Source organism: Ctenocephalides felis, unplaced genomic scaffold (genome assembly GCF_003426905.1).
Source record: "Ctenocephalides felis isolate EL2017-DRISC unplaced genomic scaffold, ASM342690v1 CF-g0.4_SCAFFOLD_03571, whole genome shotgun sequence".
Taxonomy (NCBI): domain Eukaryota; kingdom Metazoa; phylum Arthropoda; class Insecta; order Siphonaptera; family Pulicidae; genus Ctenocephalides; species Ctenocephalides felis.
In genome coordinates, this window is record NW_020539725.1 from 68206057 (window position 1) to 68233065 (window position 27009).

Sequence of the window (27009 nt, forward strand, 5' to 3'; positions counted from 1 at the left end):
AAAATGTAATCATTCTATTTTAATGTGTGAATTATGAGAAGAATTGGATGCATAACACATGACAACAAATGCGGATAATTGTGGATGTCTAAGGTTAGTGGATACAAACATATGTATATATGTCTTTTTATATAGGCCTTAATTTGTTTCTTTTGGTTTAAAAATGTCTACCAGCATGTAAATTTTATAAAACGTAGGTATACGTGATTTTTATGGTGTCAACCTAGATATTTTATATGATTAATGAACATTATGTGAAACATCCGAAATGGCTGCCGCATTTTTTACAAATACTATAAAAATAGTAATAACAGGTTCGCAAGCAGTAAAAGTTTCAGCAAAGAACAAAAATGTTCATTCATTTTATTTGCAAACTGGTTTTGATATGGTTTTGATAATTCAGTAAGATTATCATATTCCTATAACTTTTCATATAACGTTTTCTTAGGTATTTTCGTATTATCTTATCTCTTCACGCAGTCACTTATTAGCTTGGACGAGCACACTGCGTAAAATGGAAGCGTAAAACTTGACGTGGATGCTATAGCATTCCTGGTATACAACGATCAACCCTTTCCACTAGCAAATTCCGAGATTCATATGAATTTTGCCGCCGGAGCGGCAGCATCCGAGTGGAAAAGGGTTGTATACCATGAATGCCATAGCATCCACGTCAAGGTTTACGCTTCTATTATACGCAATGTGCTTGTTCAAACTAAATAGTGACTGCATGAAAAGATAAGATAATACGAAAATATTTAAGGAATCAGTGAGTCATTACCTGAAATGAAGATCCAATGCTTTCTTGCTTTAAAAAAAGTTCAAAATTTTAATTTTTGTATTATAGTTACAAATATTATACTGGACAGATATAATAATAACATAAACACGATAAAATTAAATTTAAAATAATTGACTTTAAAATTTGAATGCTATAACATTCATGTCATTCTGCCTCATCACAATGAAAATGAATGCTATAGCATTCACGTTGACCAACTTCCTTACAAATTTAGTATTGGTATTTGGAATTTAAGAGTATCATGATGGCATGTTTGTGTAACCACGCTCGCATGCCGAATCGCTCGTATCTCGAAGCAATACATTGTATGTTCAAAAACTTTTTAAATCCCATGTGTTTAGGAGCAAAACCTTTTTAATTTTAGTGCTTGTAATTATAATACATGCATTATAATTAACTTCTCGTAGGGTAAGTTATAGTAAATGAAAAACTGATTTTATTTTTGAGAAGGCAGGTCGAGCGGTTTTGGAGATCCAATGAGAAAAGTAAAAAAAATGCTCTATTTGGCATATGCACAAAAATGATAATTAGAGATACGCACATCAAATTATCAGATATTTTTTAAGCACAAATTTGGTTTAGATTTCTATGGGTTCCGTACCAATGTTTCTTCGTAGACGAGACGCTTACGCGCTTCTATATTTCATCTCCAGCTTTTGTTTTAAAAAAAGTTCAAAACTTTCAGAAAAATTCTATGTATGAAAAAGTGTTTCATTTTGAAACAAAAGTTAAATACAAAAATTTCAAAAATCTAATATTTCAGTTTTCAAAAAATTTTAAAGTTTTTTCTTAGTTTTGATTTTTTGTATTATAGTCACAAATATTTTACTACTCGCAAGTAGGTATTTACCAGGTACCTTGGCGGTGCCCCGTTTCACAAAAATTTTTTTGGGTTTCACAAAATATAAAAAATACATAATATTAAAAAAAACATTTATTGAAGTAAAACTAGTAAATCCGTGATAATGCAACGGAAGAGCGTTACGCCCAAACTGTTATTCATTCGCTTTCGATGAGATCATTATTTCTATACGGGTCGATTGTGATTGGTCGTCGTGTCACGTGAGCGTCTTTGGTTGAATGCGTACGTCACATATATGTCAAACCGTGAAGCATATTGTTAGAAATGTCATATACGTAGAAATCTGTATTCGATAACAAAAAAGTTTTACTTCAATCGCGTTTGAATCTTACGCGCACTCTTTTTTGCCAATATCTATTTGTGAGTTTTCTGAAATTATCAGAATTTATTGCAAAATATATATTCACTCTTCTTGCCTTTATTTTAAGCAAGTTTACCAAAATCTCTACAAAAGTTCACCAAAATCTATTATACCAATGAAACCTATATTTGAAGTTACAAAATAAATTTTATTGTGACATAATAATATCTTATAAATAAAATAGTACAAGATTACATAATATATATTACAACAATACAAGCTTATTCTTAACAAACACTTAACACTTAAAGACTATTTTTTGCAAACTATAAAACTAAACATAATTATAAATATACAATTTTATATATACAGACTTACACATGGCATTCTTATCAAATATATCATAATTATAAAAAAATATTATAGAATTAAATTATTACATTAAGTAAATAATGCCTTTTTCATAACAACTGTTATTTACTGTGTGCCACTCAATAATAATATTTTATCAGCAATTTTTATATATTGACTTTTTTAGGCACAAATATTGATTATAGTTGCTTAATTAATATAAAAGTGATTATAATTTATATAGTGTATTTACAACATCTTAAAATCTAAATGGTAATACCTATATAATAATCAAATGCAAAAATCTTTTGGAGATGATGTCAGAAAAAATGTTATTGTAGAAGATACAAAACTCAGATGAAGATTTTTAATAGCCATTGACAATTTTGTATTGTAAAACAAAATACATTCATTGACTAATTTTCAACAAAAGTTTGAGTAAATATTTTTTTTAAAATTGTATTTATATAAATTTAAGAGAAATGAACAGGCAAAGTATCTGTTTATTTTAATTCCATATTTTCTTCATCAGTACTGGATTTATTAAATTTCCTTTTGCAAATAATTATTTTTAGTGACATCATCTCATCTTATAATCAATAAAACATTTTGCTAGTATTTTATAATACCTTTTCATCATTTTGAAAAATATTTTTCACTTAATGTTCCAACAAAATTTATACAGACATCTGAAATTTTTTATCTAATTAAAATTTAAATTTTCTTTGATTTATTATTGGAAAATAATAAAGGTAAAATAAAAGGTAATATACATTTTAGTCAAACACGTTTGAGGCAGTGTAGATTTTATAAAAAGTTCAAAAAACTTATATTGTTTATCTTCAAATTCAAGATATCCAAAAATTGAGGACTTTTTAATAATAAAAAATATATTCGTTGGTTTCACACAACACAGAAATTTTCATTAAAAATAATTTTACTAGTCAAATTGATTTTTTAAAAAAATATTAAATTTTTAAGTACAATTTGTTAGAATATTCTCACTATATGGTCAAGAATTTTTTCTCTTATTTTCAATTTATTTATAGTAAACCCCGCTAAGACTATTTACTAGAACTTGGAAAAAATATTCAAAATTTTGTTTCAAAATGCTGTGACCAAAGTCTGAAAACAGCGTATTAAACGGGAAATTATATTAGAAACGATCGTCTTAAAGGGGTTGTACAATATGCTTTAACTTTACTCAACTTAAAACTTTGAGACTCAAATATATAGGCGCCAATTTTCGGTAAATGTTTTTACGCTCAAATTTCTATGTTTTTACGCGTTTTACACATGAAACCTAACCTTCAAATGGCACAAACGTCTGAATGTTAACCTTAATTCCACTTCACGCATGTTATTATCAAAGTGACAACAGAAGGTCTCACTCATGATAACATTGTTATTTGACATTTTTGCCATTTGGAGGTTAGTTTTTATGTGGAAAATGCTCGATCAAACAGCAAAGGCAATAGTTTCTTGATAGCACTCATTTGCATAAGTTAAATTGTCCTATGAAATATGTTCATATTTAGAGGCCAATTTTTGGTATAAAATAGTTACAGCTATGTCTTTACTCGTTTTACACATGAAACCTAACCTCCAAAATGCACCAAGTCTGAATATTAAATTTAATTCCACTTTATACATGTGTTATCAAATTGACAACAAAAAGTCGCACTTATGATAATATATAACATTGTTATTTGTCATTTGTGACATTTGGAGGTTAGTTTTTATGTGGAAAACGCTGGATCGAGCAAAGACAAAAAAGAATTAGCTACTCAATAGTATAAAACTGGTCATGTTTTTGTCAAAAATAATAAAGAAAATAATTTCTTATTACCACTCAATTGATAAAATTTAAATTGGTATCTCTGGTACTCCCTAGCAAAATTTTAATTATCACCTCATCTATCTGACTTCTACCTGCCTATTACCAATTATCCTATAAATGGTGACAAATCAGGCAACTTGAATCCTTGGAAGTTGATCGGTGCGAATTGTCTCTGGTTTCTCGGATGTCTCGGAGCTGGTGGCACCAGGCCAGGTATCTGCACCTGTCTCAAATTATTCTGACTTCTTCCTGGTTGGAAATTGTTGTTTCTGCTAGGAGTTGAAGCCAAAACCAAACCACATTGGGCACTGCAAACATCGTCGGCCAGGATTTGTTCGCGGCTCCATTCTCTCGCTAATTGGGCGCAGTCGGTGATTCTGAGGGAAGCACACTGAGCCTAGGGATAAAGGATATATGGTATTATATAGGTAACTATATATGTTTTTCTTTCGTTTTTTAAACTTACCCCTTCGTTGGAACAAACGCACGATGTGCAAGGTGACGGGAAAGCTGATTCTCCCAAACCAATTGTTCTTCCAGCAATTTGGCAGCTGTGGCCAACATTGTCACGCCAGAATGCCAAATTGATTTGTTGCATGGAGTTGCATGGTACACGAGGATTTCTGAAAATTAAAAATCAAAACATTAGATTGTTATCTTTGAAAAAAAAATGATCGACTTCAAATATTTCTAAATACATGTTTGTTTCTTGAAAAATTGATGAGTAATTTTTTAGGGTTGATAATAATAATCGATGGGTGAATTTTTAGAGTTGATGATAATAATGGCAATGGCAAATGTTTGACAAGAAAAAATTATGGTTCTGGAATTATTCACTTACAAGAAGTTGCTGGGTAAATCGAAAGCAGCTCTTTGCATATCACCAGGAACATCCATGTTCTCGCAAAGAATTTTCGATAATGTCGTTTTTCTAATTTCTGCCAATTGTGCTTCACTAAACCTTACAACCGGATCTTCGTTTTCGTACCTAAAAATGTAAAATTTTTCTTAATCAAAAATACTTTTGACTGACAAAAAATTGAAATTTCAATTAAATGTGGAGGAAACATTTTGATGGTTGATGGTATTTTTAACTTACCAAAATCTGTCGCATTTTCTCAATTGTCTAAATTGTATGGCAATGATGCAGGCAAATGTAGGTCCTACCAAACCTCCTTGCAAGGGTCTTTCTGACATTCCACCAGGGAATAGATCAATGTCATCGACCGTGGCGTAGATTCTCTTCAATCTTAAAAAAATACAACATAAACATATTTTTTACTTCTATTTGACAAAGATTTGGATGCTTCACTACAATACTGAAAGAATTTTGTCTAACTTTTGTCTGAATATTTTTAGCCCTAATATGACAATTATTATTTTTCCTACCTCGTGATAACTTCTGGTGGGATCTCCCTGGTCAAATCTTCAAAAGTTCTCGCTTTCTTTAAATTGCAAAGTGCTCTGTAATTGTTGTAAGATGGAATTCCATGGTCACGTCCTGGAATTCAACATGAGCAAATTAAATAACGTCATGAAAAATACAAAAAAGGACTCTACTAACAAGCAAATTAAATGAGAACATGAAAGTTACAAAAAAGGATTCAACTGACGAGCATATTAAATAAGGACAAGAAAAATACAAAAAAGGATTCTACTAACAAGCAAATTAAATGAGAACATGAAAGTTACAAAAATGGATTCTAAAAGGACTCTACGAACAAGCAAATTAAATGAGAACATGAAAGTTACAAAAAAGGATTCTACTGACGAGCAAATTAAATAAGGACAAGAAAAATACCAAAAAGGACTCTTCTCACAAGCAAATTAAATGAGAACATGAAAGTTACAAAAGAGGATTCTACTGACGAGCAATTTAAATAAGGACATGAAAAATACAAAAAAGGACTCTACTGACGAGCATATTAAATAAGGACAAGAAAAATACAAAAAGGACATTACTAACAAGCAAATTAAATGAGAACATGAAAGTTACAAAAAATGATTCTACTGACGACCAAATTAAATAAGAACTTGAAAAATACAAAAAAGGACTCTACTAACAAGCAAATTAAATGAGAACATGAAATTTACAAAAAAGGATTCTACTGATGAGCAAATTAAATAGGAACTTGAATATATACAAGAGGACTATACTGATGAGCAAATTAATTAAGGACACGAAAAACACAAATAAAGGACTCTACTGACGAGCAAATTAAGGGGGCAATTCTGTCGTAACAGAGCTCATAAAATAGCGTTGTCATGGCAACGCTCTTTTATGCTTGTTTTAGGTATTAAATTATGAAAATGCTGTGCGATCAGGCGAATTTTACATATAAACAAGCAAAGAATAATCTTATGATAACAGAATTTTAGGAAGGATTTTAGCAAGGAATTTCTTGCTTGTTTACATGTAAAATGTGCCTGATCGCACGACAAATAGATAGACTTTATCTGCTCTGTTACGGTAGAATTGCCCCAACAGTTTTGTTTCTATTATTAATTATTTCAAATATCATAGTCTTACCTCTTTGCAAATTCAAAGCTACCAAATCCACTCCAGAAAATGGTATTTTACGATCTTCAAACAAATGGTTTGTGACTTCTCCAGTAATGAATTGATCGAGGGCTTCCATTGGAGTTGCTACTAAACCTCTAGCCATTTCGTCAATCATGAAGGGCTAGGAAATTAAATGATAGGGTAAAATTGAACAACTCGTTTTTATTAAAAATTGTATATTTACCTGCATCAGCATATCAGTTTTGAAGAAACCATCCCTGAGCAATATTGGTGGGTCGACGGGTTGATGTGTAGGGCTCAATCTGGGCAGATGAGGTCTTAGTAAGGAATGGCCAATTCTAAAGGCGGCTGAGGCAAACTCTGTCAGGATTGTTGGGTTGCAAGATGGATTGTATTCTTTATAATAACCTGAAACAGAAAAGAAACAAATTATAACATTAACCAACTAATTACAATTGACCAATCGCCAATGGTAATTGGTAAACAATTGAGGCTACAGTGCAGTCTTAATTATCCCATCATTATAATTATAATATATAAGTTGAGTTGTGTAGGAGATAAATATTGGGAAAAATCGAAGAATGATTTTTTTGTCTTTTGCTTACCTTGAGGTAATAGTTTAAGTCCGTACAAATTAACAGCGTTCCAACTCAACAATCTAGGCAGCAATTCATTATAAGTGATATGTTGGTTTTGAGCAATCAAAATTCTCCTGGCGTGTTCGAAGATCAAATCTTCACTCCAATGAGGATTTACTTGACGAAGACCTTCAGCTATACGATTGTGCTCTCTTAAGAATATTGTGTGGATCACTGTTAAACCTGGTTGTTCTGATGCTCTTCCATCACCTGGGGAAAAGGATAATTTAAAATTAAAGAGTTGAATTACATGTCTATAACTATTATTCAAGAGAGCAAAAAATCTGCGACAGTGTTATACATAAGATGAATACCATATAAAATTGATTTTATTATTATTTTACCTGCTATAAAACAGTATCCACTAGCAGCCCTACATTCAGGATGAACAGGACTCCTTGGTAAAAGTTCTTTGCCTCTTCTAGGATGAGCTGTAGAGTTCATACGACCTCCATATCCTCTCAGATCACGGAATACGCAAACATTTTCACCATAAACTTGAGATGCATCCAAGAAATGAGTGTTTTGATTGACTTGCTGACGAGGACCTTAAGAATTAAAAAATACTTATAGAAGATCACAAAATAGAAAAACTTGGCATTGAAATGTTGAAATCAATTTCAGTCTGTCATTGTCCTTGTAATTTCATTCTTAATACCTAGTTGCTGTTGTCCAGGTAAAGATCTCATGAATGGGAAACACATTCTTTCACCACTCGTCACATTGATTTCAGGATAATAATGATCTCCTGGTGGAACTGGGAAAGGATTGCATTCAGGATGCACAGTTCTAGGTGAATCACAACGTCTGCAATCTGGTACGGATTCGTGGAAACCTGAAATGATAAAACACACACGTTGAATATATTATAGTACCAACTCAATAGAAATATTATATTTCTGAATTCAATATAAGTAGAACTATTAGAATGCAGAAATTTAAAAAATTTTGTGTCAATTTTTACCTTTGTGGATGGGAGTCATGGTAAGATCATGATCTAAGAATTGAGCATATTGCATGACCATCATTGAGTATCTGGTGTGAAGATTTGAGATATCTGGATGGATCAATGTTGATACTACTCGAGGTGATGGTAAAGGTGCACCTGATTCTCCAGTGATTTTAGGCTGGGATAAACCTTGAAACGAAATTTTGTGATAAGTCTATAAATTATTTTGCCGAATTGAAAAGAATGTAATTTTAAGATAAAAATAAATCGAAGAAATTCAAATGATAATTAGTTTGCCCTATTGAGTCTGGTACTTCTGATTTTGAATTTATTAAACGTATGCAATAAAAGGAAAATATTTTTGTATCATACCATCTTCATATTGAGCTGGCAGTAACCGAGAGAATACTGTCAAACTTTTTCCAAGTGTTGGAGATCTCAAATTGTTGCAGTGACCACTGAATGTTCTGAAATTATAGCATTTTATTTAAAATACACATAACATGGAAGTTGACTATGACTAGTTTACTATGCAAGGTGTGTTATCATTTATCTGTTACATTATTTTTTAGATAAAGCCAAAAGCACATTTTTTTATTATTTACCTGAATGGTGTGCTAATATCACAAGTGGTGCCAAACTCTTCACATTCAGTCTCCAATGTGGGAGCTACTGAACCCAAAAGTGAACTAACATCAACACTTTGCAAACTGTCGGTGAATTCTTCTCGTGTAAAAGCACTGTTGAAGCCTAGATTGTTGTCGTTGAAGATTTGGCGTTTACGCCTCCTTAAAAAAATAAATAGTGATTAGAATAAGTATCAATTATCATCAGAAATCAAAGGAGGTTCTCATTGGAAAAATCTTCCTAAAGCTACAGAAAATCAGCTCATGGGTATATGGGATGATGAAATATTCTGGTAAACTATTTATAAAATTACAATGAAGATATTACCTGTTTAGTGAGTTCAAAATTTCATTAGAAGTAAATTCCAAAAAGTGTGAAGAATTAGCCAAAGCCAAAGCTTGTCTGTTTGCTTTGCTGAAAGCTGCAGCTGTACCAGCTGGTGATTTTGGATCCAGACCACCCACTAAAATAAATAGTAGAAAATTATTCTGCTGATGAACTGGTACTTGATCTTAATTATTGCAAATTTTCTTACTTCTTTCCCAATTTTCGTACTCTTGCTTTTCTCCTGTTGATCATATCTTGTTTGGCTTTTCTAAGGCATCCATTAATAAATCTTCAGGAATATCACTTAAAGACATGTGGTCGGCGTCCATCCAGGCAGACAATTGTAAATGGGGTAGTTGGTTGCATAGGAGACCAGCATTCCTTAAAAATAAAAAAAGAAACTTTTTAAATTTCTGGACATACCAATTTAAAAGCTTTGTGAACTGAACTTGGATTTGGACCAAATCAAAATAGTATTGAGACAATCAATATAGGTACTTTTTCAGTAAATGTTTTGTAAACCCGATCTTAAGATTTTTTGTATTTTTACTTACAAGTAGGGATCTTCTGTGATGAAAGCTTTGGGTTGAATTCTTTGTTTTCGTTCTCCTTGTGAACACAAAAGTCCTGCTAAAGTTACAGTTCTTATAGCTTGCAATTGTTCATTTGTCAGGGATGATGGAGGTAAATCATTTTCGTACCAGAATCTAAGAAAAAAAAATACAAAAATATAAACTAATATACTTATAAAATGTGGTAGACATACTGAAGAGAAGTCAATTTCAAATTGTGTAACTAACATAAAATGGGTCGTAATAAATTTTCCATATGTCAAGTATAAGAAATGGTAAATTTAATCATTTGTCTGCATTTTGAGAGTTATGGATAGCATCATTTAGAATGGCAATTTTCTCATGTTACTTAACATTCAATATAAAGTAAAAGTAAAGCAGTACAGACAGACTGAATTGCTTATATAACATACTAGCATTTCATGTTATGCGAAAACCACTTTTGATATCAATTTATGCAGCAGTAGAATAAATTCTAAAACGACTGCAGTTTATATATAAATAACAGAAGTTTCAGAAAATTTATCAATTAAAATAGATCATAGAACATCACAATTTTTTCCATGGAATGAAATCTTAATTATGTTATTTTTTGTGTTTTAACTTAAAATTTTTTTGGTCGTGTAACAATAGCTTTTAAGATATCACTGTATCGTGATCGCTTTAAGAAAAAAAATTTTTTATCAACTTAATATTAATTTTATAAGACGGATTAAAATTATGATTTGACGTTATATTCTGCTAGATTTACCAGAATTCCTGCTAGAATTCTTACTTATTATGCACCAGAATTCATATATGTTCATTAGGGTGGTCCTTAATATGTACATTTTCGAATTTCCTTGCACCCAAGGGCTCGAATGGTTCCAAATTGATAAAAAAAATTTTCGGAAAGTTTTAGATCTTTATATTGTCTTTTAGATAGAGCGCAATTCAATCAAAGATTTGCATGAAAAGCATTAACAAATTTTCAAAAATTTTGCAGATTTTCAAATTTTTTTAAATTTCTAATAAAAAATGACACGTATTTTCATTTTTTATTCCTTTGTCGCTAAGTTATACCTAAACATTTTTTTTTTAAATTTCAAAATTTTTTCCATGCTATTTCCATACGAAGGTTGATTGAATTGCGCACTATCTAAAAGACAATATTAATAGCTAAAACTTGAAGAGGATTTTTTTTTATAAATTTGGAAGCATTTGAGCCCTTAGGAGCAAGTAAATTCGAAAATATCCATATTTAGGACCACCCTAATGTTACATGTTCAAAAATATTTTACTTGAAAAGAAAAAAGCTGGTATTTTTTTTAAAAATCAAGAACACTATTTCAATTGTTTCTATCACTTTATTACCTGTCGCTGTTTCTGGATTTCTGGAACTGCAAATCCAACAGGCAAGACAGAGTTGGACCAAAAATAGCTCCTTCTACTGGTGTTTCTAAAATTGCTCCTACAATCAAATCTATATCGTCTACGTTTCTGAAAATTGAAAATTGTAAGATCAATAAATTGTTAATATATTGTCAATGTAGTCGCTGAGGAATGGCAATGTTTAGTCTGACAAAAAATTACACCAAATCGAGTTATCAATAAAGTTATCAATAGTTAGCCAATTGAAGTAAGACATTTTTTATGATGTCTACCCATTCTGAATTTAAGTGAATAATAAAAACTATAACATGACTTTTGTCATGCCCCAAATTGATTTCGATTTCTTTCTTGTCTTCTAAAACGACTGATTTATGTCAATTTTTCTTACCCATATGCCAATTTAAGGTTCTCAATAACATCCTTCTTAAGTCCAGCCGATTCCAATTGATTCCAAGTAGCATTTTGTGGAACTCTGTTTCCACATAAGTTCAATGCATTTGTGTACGATGGAATTCCATGATCTCTGGCTTTGTGAATCAACAAATAGTTCATTACTGAACTGCTGTCGTCTGTTGCAAAAAGAGTTGCTTCTTGGGCAGATGTTGCCAGGAGAGATTTTATGGTAGAATCTTCATTTTTCTAAAAAAGAACATAGATTAATGATTATAATTTACAAAGCCAATAAATCATAAATGAAAAAAAGACTATAATTTGTGGTTCTTTCTCAAATTTAAATACCTAGAATAAATCATCTTGAATAGTTAGTACACTTATAAAAACATTTTAACCAAATAAGTGTGACCTTACCAATTGACCCTCTGCAATGTCTTGCATATCCCATGAATCAAAATGTTAAGAAATTTTGTATGATTGCGTTTATTAATGTACTAAATTAATTAGTGTTTCTTAATCTTTTTTGATTATTTATTTCTAACTTACCAAGGCAACGGATATCATAGTAGAAAAAATGGGCAATGCTGCCAGAGCAACCTCGTTAAAAGTTCCTGCCCTGTTATTGCTGGAATAACCATTGTAGTATCCTGATTGTTGCAGACGAAGTTCTGGTTTGCTCACCGCCAACTATAATTTAAAAAATTAAAATATTAATTATTTTTTTAAGAATTAGGTCAAACATGTTGTATCTCACAAAGGGCGTCCATTGATCACGTGATACTATTTGGGGGAGGGGGTGATCTGACAAAAAATCACGAAATATCACGTGGGCGGGGTCTAGTAAGATATTACGTGTATTTATTTTTTACACGAATTTGTAAAAAAAACCAAACATTTAAAAAAAAATGTAAACATTTTACAATTTTTTTTCTTCCCCTTAGAAGACGTACATTAATCACGTGAGATTTTTAGGGAGAGGGGGGGTTCTGACAAAAAATCACGAAATATCACGTGTGGGAGGGAGGGGTCTAGTAAGATATCACGTGTATTTATTTTTTACCTGAAATTTTTTTAAAAAATCTAAACATTTAAAAAAAGTAAAAATTTTACATTTTTTGTCCCCCTTAGGGGATGTCCATTAATCACGTGAGGTATTTAGGGGGAGAGAAAGTTTGACAAAAAATCATAAAATATGAACTGGTGGATGGAGGGGTATAGTAAGGTATCACGTGTATTTGTTTTTTACATGATTTTTTTTATTTATATAAATTTATGTTATTGTTTATCAATATTACTAGTTAATAATTTAACAGTTGTAATAATTTTTGAAATTAAAAAAAATATATATATATTTAAAAAAAATGTAAAAATTTTACGATTTTTTCTCCCCCTTAGGGGATGATCATTAATCACGTGAGGTTTTTAGAGGGAGAAGGAGTTTGACAAAAAATCATAAAATATGAACTTTGGGGATGGAGGGGTATAGTAAGATATCGCGTGTATTTATTTTTACCTGATTTTTTTTTAAATCCAAACATTTTCAAAGAAATCAAAATTTTTTTCCATTTTTCCATTTTTCTCGTAACTAAAAATATACGTGATTTTTGGTTGGAGAGGCACCCAAAAATCCTTAAAAAATCATTCACGTGTTTAATAGACGCCCTCCAAGGAGAACCTCGGGTTTTATCTTCAGATTTTTTGAGGAAACTTTACATGAAGATAGATTTGATAGTGAAATCGAACAGCTTAAAATATTGTACATTGAAAATATTGACAACATACAATTATTTATTAGAAGATAAATTTAAAAAAAAAAAAACAGAGCAATTAGTCATATTTATAATGTACCAAAATGTCGATAATCGAATTAGAAGGTTCTTGAGTATTATATATACACAAGAATAAAAAACTGTTTAAAATTTTTTAAGTCATTCACAAAAACAGTAATTTACTTCCTGTAACAATGAATTTGAATTCAATCACTTAAATTTACTAATTATTAAAACAAGTGTTAATGAAAATAATATTTCATTTATAATTTAGTTCTTTCAAGTTCAAGATCGCAATTACTGCCAACATTGAAAAACGAACTTGATCGATCAATCTTGACTAATGATCGATGATAAATTACAATATCATTAATGATTGTAATATAAATCGTGCATGTGTAATTTTATCCATTTTCTCTTTCATTACGAATTGTAATAATGTTAATGTTTATTGATAATGATATGAGTAATTAGAAAAACTTATTATTACAATTGCAATAGGAAAAAATCTGATAGTTGATTTAAAATTAGTGACTAGATTATAGGTAAAATATATGTTTTATTTCTTTTACCTCTCCTAATATTGTTGGTAGAAATTCGTTGTACGTTATATGTTGCATCTGTGCGATCAAAATTCTCCTTGATTCCAAAAATAAATCGTCGTCGTTCCAATGTTGGTTCAATCTGGCCAATTCAAAGGCCAAACTGTTGTGTTCTTTCAGCAAGGATTTTATTAGTACTGAAATTGGAGATTTATCGTCACATCTGGAAAGAATAAATTAGAATAAAAATTATTAATTAGTAGATGCAAATTTTCTGTCATGGATTTTGAAAATTCAAAAATTCTAAAATCTTTGTATTTCAGTCACTCTTGTTATTGCTCTAAACGGTATCATTAATAAAAATGACAGTATATGAAATTTTTCTCACTCGTTTTTTTCACATTAAAACGGTATATAAAATGTTCACTAAATTCTATTTTTTTGCATTTTAGTTATTTAGTTATAGTAGCTCTTAAATGGCATGATAATAAGAATGCCAGTATATGATTTTACCAGAATTTTCAATATTTATATTTTAGTCACTCAATTTTTGTAGATATAAAATGAACTTCGAATTCTAATTTTTTTGTATTTTTTTTGTATTTTAGTTATTCAATTACAGTAACTGTTAAATAGCACCTAATAAAAACCCACAATCTTTGGAATTTTCACATAATTTCATTTGTTTTTGTATTTTATTCAGTCAATTTTTGTAGCTCCAAAATAAACTTCTCCAAAAATGACATATACTCATTAATATTCTTGGACAATGTTGGTTTAGAAAACGTCAAATACTATTTTGCTTTTGCAAACTCACTAATTGAGACATGAGTGAAAGTTATCGAACACTTCGACTTCAGTATAAATCAGTAGACTTTTATATGAGTTGTTATAAGATTAGTTTTTTCCTAAATTTAAAATAAGTCGCAGTAGTACTAAGATTCTTGGTCTTGCAATCACAGACTCGCATTATATTCAAGTATCATACTGTTTGATACCAAGCTTATAAATTTAAAATACGACTGAATTCTAAATAGCCTATCTAATAAAAATATCACACAGAGAATGGACAAACACTGGATTATGTTCTAAAAAGGAATTAGGAATTAGGAATTATGATGGTCTTCCAATAGGAATCTAATTAGACTAAATATAATACACCTAATCTTTGCATAGGATACAATTAACAAATCCAATAATTTATTTATTTCATTACACGATTTAACTTCATACTCTTAGTCGTTATTAAATAAATTTATTACATCATATTTTCCCCATTGATTTTTTTTACTAAAAAATGAAAGGCATTCGATCAGTTATGAGCAATTGAATCATCTGGAGCAGAAAGTTTAAGGCTACACGATCAGATCGGCTAACATGATTTTATATCACGATATGAAAAAACAATGGACAATCGATCATGTTAGTCTTTTATTTTATTTAATTAAATTTATGTTATAACTGGGTTAAATTTAAAGTGCTGCATAGTACCATTTAACATAAAACATTTAACCGATAATAGCCTATGTATGAGGATTAGCAGTCCATGTGTAAGATAAGGTCAATGAAATAAGCCTAATAATCTGTATTCTTTAATTTAACTTACTCAAAGCTATTACTAAAGCTAAATTAAAAAATCATTTGTCCATTTGTTACTATTTTTACTTACTTTGTACATCTTTTCAAGTCCACCAGACCGCCGTCGTATTTTCTCAATCTGCTAACTTCTTCATTTGTTCCATACACAGATGATCCATCAATAAAACCACTTGCAGAATTTAATTGCTCTCGATGACCTGTAAATTAAAAAAATATATAAATTAAAATACATTGATGAATATAATTATATTTACTTATTTGTCTCTTGACGTTCCGAGTTTTTCTGCGTGACTCGAAAATTGAGATACAAAAATACATATATTCGTCTGAGAATGTTTCACTTGAAAATGTCTCAAGTGAATATCTGATATCGTACTGCTTGATAACAGGCTGGCGTTAGTGTTTCTTAGTATACATTAATAGTAGAGTTTCACTACGATATTTAGTTTCTTTTTCCATTGAATATTTTTGTGAAATGTGAAAATGTGATCTTAATGCAAATGCTGTTGGCTCCCGACTTTTAGTACTGCTCATAATATTTTTCCTTGTTTGTTTATATGTAAATTACGCCTAATCGTACAGCAAATGGATAGAATTTTCATAAAATCACTACCTATCATATTTATAATCATACTTATTTATCTATGCTATCTTTATTGATAAAGACATTGTAATGACAACGCATACTATGAGGCAGAATTGCTCCATAACAGTGAGCTTAACACATTCGCTGTTAGCTCGCGCCTTATTGTACAGCTCGATTTTACTTATGCCAATAAAAAATTTCGCTGTTAACTATATTTTCCATTTATTTATATAGTTCACATGAATTAGTATATAAGGTATTCTTATATACAATTTTTGGAACCCCATATCCTTTGATGGTAGGGGTTAATGAACATATCACAAATTAAAAAACACTATTAAACTTCCCGAAGGGAAATTTATGTTTTTACTAGAAAATCCGACTCGGTAATAAACATATATATACTCGTATATTTTTTCTCAGTTCGGTGTCAATTTCCACATGGTATTTTCTGGCGAAAACATATAAACTTTTTCGGTAAGTTAATAATTAAATATTGTTCCTTATTAAAATCATTTATCGAAGTACCTATAACTGTAACACTTTTTTATTCGTTCTTGATACAATGTTCATAATGGTTTTAATAGATATTTAACGGTACATTGTTGTAAAGGTGAAATTTCTCTTCTCAATGTAATATGACGTTGTCAAACAATAATAAAGTATGTGTCGTTAAAATGATTGATGCTTCATCTATAATACTCCGACTTTGTGATAGTGACAACTTTTCAAGAATACTTGTTTAACATCTTGTGATAATAAACTGTTTTGAATAATAAACATTTATTCTAGTGGTAATATAAATTATTTGAAGGGTAGGTCGACCACCGATATCTCAAAAACAAGTAAAGTTAAGAATTTTTTAACAACAATATTTGAAAGTAGGGGGCAAAAAATGTACAACCAGTCTCCACCTTGATTCTTACGACATTACTATCAGAAGATAATAGAACATGTTTGAAATCTTTTAAATTTCTTCCTTTGTTAGTTTTTTTAGTTATGAGCATTTTTAAGTATTAATTTTAAAGATTTAAAAAGTTAAAAAAAAATTATTTTACAAGAGATAGATTAATATGTGGGGCGCATGGCATCGTTCCTTAAGGCAAATTGCTGGAACTTCCCGTACCGTAATTAAACATTCGAAAAATTAAAATAATCAATAATTGTTTTGAATAATTTCGAGTAGATTATTTATTAAATAAACATACTGCAAAACTTATAAGTACTTTTTAAATTAGGCGAAGAGCGTATTCTACAAACAACTTTGTGTATGTTTATAAGAAATTTGTTCTTTTTTTTAATTTGATTTTTTTTTTGATAATTTAGAAATTTTTTCGAAATTTTGAAATTTTTTTAGAAGTTTGAAATTTTTTGGAATTTTTTAAAGAAAACGTATTTTTTAAATTTTTTGAAAATTTTGAATTTTTTGAAAATATTATGAAAACACATTACTACAATATGATAATTTATCTGCGCTTTACATTTATGATGTAAATATTAAATTCTTAATAACAACTGTACTTATATTAAATATTCTTAGCATAAAAAATTATACACTAATATTTATTTTCGAAGAAAACATTTAAAAACTTATTTCCTTTTATTTGAACAAGAAAAAAAGTATTTTCTTTTTTTGAAATATTTCTGATTTCGAATAGTTTTTTAAACGTGAGAAAAAATTAACTGTAAAAAAATTGATGTAGGTGGGAGTTTTACTGAACATAGTTAGATAGTTGTTTGCTTGATTTGTGGTATTTTGTTTTTTTTTCATTATAATTGCTCAAAGTCGAATTGGATCTTTGTGCCCCGCTCCACTCCCTAATTTTTATGATTTTCAATCTTTCAAATTAACTAAATTAACAAGAATGAAGAATTTTTGAAAATATGTTAGAACTAAAAATAAACATAGCTAACATGACTTTATATACGTTATTTTTACTACTTTTTGGTCTAGCCGTGCTCGTGGTGCAGAAGTTCAAGCTTTGGTCTTGCAATCACAGGGTTCCTAGTTTAATCCCCATAGTAAAAAATAGTGTTTAAAATATCAAAAATATCAGATTATTTTTTATCGGGATTTCTATGAAATTATATGCAATAAATACCAAAAAGAGTTGATAAGTAAAATCTTATTATTTTTAATAACGAAATGAACGTTGTCTCTCTTGTTACATTATCGTATCGATTTTTGCAGTTTTGGAATAAATTAGATATTATAACAAAATATGCTTAAAATTTAGAAATTTTGCTTACTGTATTTGCAAGAATCCTGGTTTTGTGCTGGTGCTGATCTGATATAATCGATACAAACTCCATCCACTCTATGATAACATTCAGGATGAGCTGTCTGCACTTTGCAGCAAGTTGTCTGAAAAATTATGAAAAAAAATATCATAAAATTTGTCGAAAAAATTAAAATGATACATAATTAAATGTATAAACTATTTAAACGTATATCCATCTTTTAGTATTCAGTTTGTTGAATCATAGACCTAATCAACCTCATCAATCAACCTAATTGATATGGAAATCTAAATAGTATGAAAAGGAAAGATATCAATACAGTTAACAATTAAAACAGAACTTATATTATTGCGCTGCTTACATTATTGATCAGTAAATTTGCATAAATATTCAAAAAAGAATCTAAGTTTTTTTCTTATGGAACAAAATTCCTTGCCTATCTTTTTCCATATATAATTTTGTTGTGGATGAGAAAGTAATGAAGAAAATTATGATATTTTCTTCATGTCAGAGACTTAAGAGATAAGTCATTGCAAATTAGTAAGAGAAAATCATTCTTTCCATGATAGTCGACAATGATATGCAAATTGTAGTAATTAGGTAGAATTATTGTACATTTGAATGGAGAAATGATGATTTACTTGTACTAAAATGTAATGGATAGAATAAAGAAAACTTGGAAATCGATAGAATAGATATACTTAAGGTCAAAATATTTTCCATTAGAACAAAAAAAAAACAGAATCAAATTCATATTTTGTATATAAAGGTTGATATATTTACTATTGTTACTAATTATTTTGAATGAGTAATAATCACGTAGGTGATAGTATAGTAAGATATCAAGTGGTTTACCTGAATTTAAAAAATATAAAATTTTTCAAAAAAATCCAAAAATTTTACAATTTTTTCTAGGTACTAAAAATACACATGATGTTGGTTAGGGGCATGGAGGTTATTTTCAAATATCACCAAGGGTAAAAAAAAAGTCCGAAATTCCTTAAAATGTGATCACGTGATAAACGAACCCAAAATTATTTATTACCTGCACTAATGCAAAACTAATAAAAATCCAAACCATTTCAAAAGTTTTTTAAAAAACTGTTTAAAATTCGCGCAAACTCCATTAAAATGCAAATATAAAGTCTATCGTAGGTGCCATTAATTATCTACTTGATTCGACCGAACAAAAACTAAACACCTAATTATAGTAAATTTTTTTTGCATCATCTGTTAATTATGATAAACAATGGATTGTTGTTTTCAATAAATGTGTCATTGCCAAAATGTGGGCAGAAAAAAACTCGTAAGTTACGACAGCGGGTAACACGCCAAACATGGTTTGTAAAATTAAAAAAGACGTCATTAAAAGATTAAAAGACATTTATGAACTTTGTGGTTATTTTGAAGGTAATAGAATTACATTCATAATGAAATTTACTGAGAAATTTGAAATTTAAGGTGATGAGTTGATGTTCCTATTAGGCTATTTGTATTTGAATTTCATACTAACACGTGGGATTATTTTCTGGGCCAAAAACGCGTCTTATGCGAGAAAGTTTATTATATTGAGCTTAATTGTTATTGTTTATACATTTAACACTTTCGGACGGCGCCAATTTCAAAACAATCTACTTTATCGGCTGTAAACTTGATTTCATTGTGTATGTTATGCAATTTGTTTGATAAAAATTTGTGGTCATTGAAGGGCATACATTTTTAATATTGATTTATTTTTGATCATTTTATAAAGAATGGTGACGTTCAAAACAATTTCCAACATGCATAGCTGGTTGATTTTGACATGTTTTACAATAAAATGTTGGTCGCCGCCTTCCTCCTGGTGCTTCTCTGTCAGAACAGACAATACAATCCCTTTTTCTTTTAGAATTTAGAATATGCCACTGATTAGTCAGTATATTTTGTCATTTTTTTGCTGCCATAATGGTTTATTTTTTCTATTATATTGTCTAATAATTCATTCATAAAGTAAAATAATCTATTGGATGTCTTATATTGCTTGGTATTTGTAGTCGAAGTGTTTGTTGATGTATGTCAAACTCGATTATTGAAGGAGAATCGACACATTCGCTAATGTCTTCCCACTCTTCATTTAATTTGTCGAACTTTTTCTTTTTCTTGGTTGGATAATATCATCATCACATTCATCGCTATCATCGGTTCGAATAGTTTTTTCGTAAAATTTGTCTGTATGAATGTTTATTTGAAACTCATCTTCACTACTGCTTAATTCACAAAATTTACCAGTCGTTTTGCCATATTTAAAAGCGCTCGGTCGTTTTAAATATTAAAAAAAAGACCGTATTACAAAGAAAAAGGCTAAAAATACTACTAAAATAACTTAAAATTATTTTCAAAATACAATACTGTTTATAACTGCTATATGTGATTTATTCAACTTTTCGATGCAAACTGAGTCATTGTTTATAAAATAGCCTGTGCCTCAGTATGTTTGTCCACTGAGGTGGACATCCGTCCCCAAAGTGTTAAATTTGCATTTACATTGACTTACATTTTGTAACTGTTGAGTTGGTTCAGCCAATTCCCTATGTAACAATTCACCCCATACTGCGACTAATGACGTCACGTGTGGGTGAGGTGTTGGTGTCACGTGTCTGAACAATGACGTCAACTGTCGCGGACCAGGCAAGGCATGTGACGTCACGGACACTCTTGGGGATGAGATACCTGGAAGTAAAATACCTTGTGTGAAAATATTTTCTGTATTTTTTTAAGACGTTAATCGCGATAATAGCTGAAAATTTTTTCATTTTAAACTTAATGTATCAAAGAATAAATATTGTTTGACAAAATTTCTGGAAACGCACCATTTTCTATGTCACATATATAACCAGAAATTTTTATCCTGACATGGCAATTAACGTGTTAAAAATTTAGAAGAATTTGTTTGATATGCATTTATCGGGTTCGTCGGAAAATGATTCTGGTTGCTTTAAACATGGAATTTTTTCTCTTTGAGAAGAAATCTTAGTCTTATTATATTCCGATTTCGAGATTTGTCATGACATAAAAATATCCATTGACTTATATTTTTGTAAAGGAGAAGTGTAAAACTTTTCCAACACCTAAAACAATCTTTATTTTACTACTTCAAATTTCATACATTTTTCTTTTCTCAGCGATGTTTGCAGTTGCTGACATTAAATTTAAATTCTAAGCTTAAATTTCTTGATCAAAATTTAACGAAACTTTTTAGGCACTTTATTGTAAATGGCCAATTTTGCCTTAAAATAGATCAATGTTATGGCGGACATATTATCAACTTACATTCTATTCTATACTTAATAATTAACAAGGACATGAATTAAAACTTTTTTGCTATTGTACAAAATGGCATTCAAGTAAAAATAAATACATCATATAACAATTTTGAATAACGTTTATTTGTAATATGGTAACATTCGTGATGCACACATTTATTAGTATCAATCATTATACATAGTTATATAATGATAAATTATAAATTATATATTTATAATATCATTAAAAATATGTATAATATTCAAAAACAATTGTGTAGTTAAAGTCATACTTCAAATACTACATGATCGGTTTGTCATTGTAATCAGTATTTAGGACTTGAATCTTCATTAGAGAAATGAAGTAATTGCTGATTAATAAATTCTATAATATTCGTTCACACAGTAGATTATGTTAAACAACCTCTAAACAAATATTGTTTTTGCAACTTCACTCATCATATAATAGTTATGTTTGAAGAACTTCATGTAATTAAAATTAACATACATTCATTGATTGCTTGTATTTTTTGTTTACTTTTTGTTTGCTGGAGATATAATCTCATTTTTTAAACAGCTGCAATATCTGTCTTGCCTGAAAAATATTTTCTATTCTAATAACTTCAAAAATTTATAGAAGCTACGAATAATATAGAAACTATTTCAATAAACTTTCGTTTAGTGCACGGCACAAATGATTAATTTATTTTATTATTTTCAAGGAAACAGGGTAAAATATTGTTCTGTTTCAGGCATTGTTCATTGAATCAAGATTTTTACTACCATGTAACCTTAAAATGTTTATTTATCTATGCTGATTTCCTTGTTGATATCGGCACGCATACGACGACAGATCTCTATCTACGTGATACGACGACTAATCACAATCGACCCGTAAAGAAATGATTTCATCGAAAGCGAATGACGTCCAGTTCGAGTGTCACGCTATTTCCGTTGCATTCTCACAGATTTACACCCTAGTCGCGCCTAAAGAAGTTTTACTTAAAAAAAAACATATGAATATTAATATTTAACTTTACCATTGGCATAATCTGGTTTGAGTAATCTCAGGAATATATCTCCACTAGCTCCCCAATGCCTATGCCTCACATTGTTGCATTCACCTGTAAAAAAATAATAGATTTGTATTTTACTGAAATTATTTTAAAAAAAAATAAAGATTTGCTAACAATATTAAAATTATGAAAAATATTTGGAAACATGGTGTTACCGATTCACCAGTAATTAGATCTTCGTAATATGTAATGGTGCTGCAAAAATAAAAATATTTGAGAAGGGATGTAGTGTTATAGTTGATAATTCAGTAGTAACCACATATAGGTAGGGTAAAGGTAAAGGCAAAGCACCAGATATAGGTAGAGTAATAGTAAAGGTAGAGCTCGAGTAAAGGTTAAATTTCAATTACCATCGCCACTACTATAGTTATTATTTTTATTATTACAATCAAAAAATTTTTCATCATCTTCTATTTACTACTTACCAGAATCTGTCCTGTATTTGCTGGGCGGACAAGGTTCTTCTTCTTTATCGAATTGGCATGGTGTGGTGTTTGTGGAAAACTGTAAATTCGCTCTTTGCGTCCTATTGTTGTGAAATGCATTTTGAATCATACTCATCAGTTCAGCCGAGTAACCTGGACCGCCTGATGTGCTCAGGGAATTGCTGGTCGTGCATATTGTCAGCAAAGTTACCAGGGTACTGGAAATAGAAACAGAAGAAAAAAATAATAATCAAGGATTTTGCCAAAGAATAACATCTTATATATAAATATGAATCGCAAAATGTGTTGGTAAGCGCATAACTCAACAACGCCTGGACCAATTTGGCAAATTCTGTTTTTAAAATGTTCGTTGAAGTCCAAGGATAGTTCTTACGGCGAGAAAGAATCGAATAATTGCCGAGAAAACCCTAAAAACAGCCCTTTTCTTTTTCACATACAAACGTTTTCTAACTAAAACGTAGAATCAATTTGAGCTTTATTGCTATTATATAAAGTTCATATTAAATTACAAGCACTCACTGTATACTCCTCCTAAATGATTATTTGGATTTTGATAAATCTTTCTGAAGTTTGTTAAAGAAATTTTCTAGGATGTATGTGATTATGAAGTACTGGGATGTACTCGTATGAGCAATATTGTAGAAATAAATGGAAAAAATTGCAAACAACAACATATTATTGTTTGCATTGAAAGTAAATAAAAACTATCATCTGCCAAAAATTTCAATTCACTTATGAACCTAGACAATGTTAGAATATATAATAAATGTATGATTATGAATCAGAAAATGATATGTCTACATAATTTTGGCCAAAAAGCAGCTGAAATGTGCCAGAAATTAAAATAATATGAAATACATTATATATGTGGTAGATTGAATGATACACTTATAAACAGGATATGACAAATTAATTCTCTTAAAATATGATATTAAGTATTAATCAGGACCGGTTCTACCTGTAATGCGATGCATGCGAAAAATACGAGCGCACGCCTTAGGGGGCGCCAACACAAGATTTGGATATTAAATTTTCAACATAGTTTGTTTTCAGTATATAATTTCTTTGCATTTTACTAAATATTTCCATAATATTTTTAAAACTCGTAAAACAATCACTTTATAACAACAAATGGGAAAGTAAAGGTGAATACATACAATTCGGCCCTCACGACATCGATTAGGAGAAGTTTAAGATGCAATTTTATTTATGCAATATCTTAAATAATAAAAAATTAAATTAATTTAATCCAACATGAAGTACCAGTGTTATGTTATGGTTATGGTTATGTTATACCGTTTAAAAGACTTCAATTTTCAATAAAGTGTGGGAATTGAGACTCATCATTTTATTTAAAGCAGTTAAGAACATTTAACATCGCTCATATTATAATTGTATATGCATTTTGGCGTGAAGAGTAATTTAAAAAACAATAATTATTATTTTTAGGTAAACGGTAAATATTAGTATATCATATTAAAAAATTGTAGACATGGGTAGAGGACAACGTCTGTCGGGTCATCTAGTATACTATAAAACTGGGTATTGAATTTGGTAAAGAAAAAGCAACTAGTCACCAAAGTCTTTTTTAAAAATCTTTTTTATCTCCAGAAGATATTAGTTATTAATTTATTTAAATCTAATGCATAACGATTAATATATCATCCTCTGCATGTTATCATCTTATTTTTATTTTTGACTTCGAAAATTAACACACGCGTGCGTTGACTGACATTGATCTGATGTTGATTAGATAATGTTTCTTCTTGGTCTTCATGAATAATTATTTGACCGCGTGTGCGCCGTTTTTTTCTATATTTTTTTCAAATTCTGTTTGTTATTATATTATGCAACCGTAATAATAATATTTATATGTATTTCCTGATTCATTTTACGAGGAAGTTGTACGTAGGGTATTAAAGGACCAGGGCCAGGATGAAAAACTTGTATGCAAAAATAGCTTACAGTTCTTAAAATTTTGGGTAAAATCTAATTTATATCGAAATTTTTTTGACGTAAGTGGTAAGCTTAAGAAGCACAAGAAACCAAGTTTAAATTTGGTATTTGGTGCAATTCGGTATCAAACGTAGATAGGATGTCTATTTTTGCTCATAAATACAGTATCAGATATGAATATCAAATTGTCAGTTAAAGATAGTTGTGTACTTCAAGAATGTTAATGATACTATTAATATTAATTACTAATTTTTTGCACCAAGATAATTAAAGAGAAGACTAATGAACTTCCTGAATCGCATTGAAGGCAATTGATTCTAAAATTTCTTCATAATTAAATTGTTTTTGTTGTCTTGTTAATTATGATTCTAGCTTATAATTACCATCAATTATTCGAACTAATGAAGCCTGTGCTCATATCTAAAATTTATTAAAATTAGAGGTTTCTGAATATTTTGTCATACCTTAGAAAAAATTGGTGTATGTTTATACGCGTGTGTGTGTGGATACAAATTTTCGTCGGCGATTTCGGAAACACCGATCAACCGATTTGAATAATTCAAAAAACATTCGATTCGTATTGATAAGGAGACGAGACTAGAAGATACAGAGCAAAAAGTGCAGAAATTCCGATTAGATCCTAGACATCCGCTCATAGCGTTGTGCCTTTACCCACTAGTTTTCTTGTATCATACTAAAATTTATTCATGAATTTAATCATTATCTCGTATCATGATCATCTGATTATCATATCAAATTATATTTACTCGAATGTGTTTTTTATCGTTTTTTGAATTCATCTAAACCTATCATCTTCTGTCATGTGTAAAAATAACTCATCTGGATGTAGATTGAAATTATGACAGGTTTTTTATTAGTTTTTTTCCCTCTTATCTAATTTTCATTTGCAAGCGATAAATGATACTTATAACACAGCTATGTTTAAAGATTAGGCCAATTTTTTTGTTTTTTATTAATAACTAAATTTTACTAATAATGATATTTACTAATAAACAGGAAACCCAATAGCCTTCTATATTTCATAATATTTGTATTTTATATACAATTATAAACACATGGCGATCATAATATTACTGTTAAGTTAGTGAAAGTGTGATATCACAATTGTAGAATCGTGATTTGCAGACAAATTATTATCAATTGTCCTACGGGCAAGTGTCATATTATGAAGTGGATTTTGCAATACTTGGCACTTCAAATGAACAATGGTCAAATAATAGTATAAGTTAGAAACATTATGCCAACTTGGATGAAAGCACACCTGGGAAAAGAACTTAAGGTCGTCTCCCATGAAACAGAAATATTATGGTGACGCTATGTTATGGGTCGGTCTATCTTCTTATGGGTTAGTAGTAAAATCTGTAAAAAAATTTGCTAATGTTTCATAATGGAATAAGGACAGACATATAGAAAAAAATCGGGTTTTTTATAATAATTCAACTAGATGAAAAACTAAAACCCGTAATGTTTCTATCTTTTTATTTCCTTCGGTACTTTTTCTATTATGACAGACAATAATTGAATTGTGCCCATAAAGTGGTGTTCGCTCGGCGCAATCTTTATTGAAATCGCATCTGGAAATGAATAAGTAACCATCCATATCAATATAGTTATGCAATCGGAAAAGAAGTTATTACGATTGCGGAAGTGATGATGTACCAGATGCTGATGATGATGATGGTGAGATCCTCCTTGGGCACGCCATCGACATTTAGATATGGAAAATTTAGATAGAGATAAAATGGACAATTGAGATAATAGAGAATGATTTCTGAATCTTTGGCTTTTTTAAAAATAAAGGAACGTACATTATTTTTTGACATTTCCTAAATGTTAAAATAATTACAAAACATACTCTGCTAGTATATAGAAGGTAAAATAAAGTAATTACTGGTGTATTAAATTGGGCATTAAAGTGTTGGAAATTTCCATTCA

At 29.7% G+C, this 27009-nt stretch overlaps 2 protein-coding genes across 2 annotated transcripts in view; both read right to left on the bottom strand.

Annotated features, from left to right (window-relative positions):
* Positions 1-3675, bottom strand: part of LOC113386612 — a 33325-nt gene extending 29650 nt beyond the window's left edge. The window contains 1 exon segment of the mRNA XM_026624381.1: positions 3625-3675. Coding sequence (XP_026480166.1) covers positions 3625-3675 — 51 coding nt within the window.
* A 587-nt stretch (positions 3676-4262) lies between these two features.
* On the bottom strand, positions 4263-26785 carry LOC113386613. The gene is given in 26 exon segments (XM_026624382.1): positions 4263-4553; positions 4623-4779; positions 4998-5144; positions 5256-5405; positions 5546-5657; positions 6687-6840; positions 6904-7088; positions 7286-7528; positions 7663-7866; positions 7977-8153; positions 8283-8456; positions 8640-8734; positions 8873-9055; positions 9222-9357; positions 9430-9602; positions 9776-9928; positions 11147-11272; positions 11553-11803; positions 12104-12244; positions 13899-14091; positions 15538-15664; positions 18304-18418; positions 20828-21003; positions 22616-22699; positions 23077-23294; positions 26712-26785. Coding segments are annotated over 26 exon segments (4239 nt in total).
* Between the last annotated feature and the right edge of the window lie 224 nt (positions 26786-27009).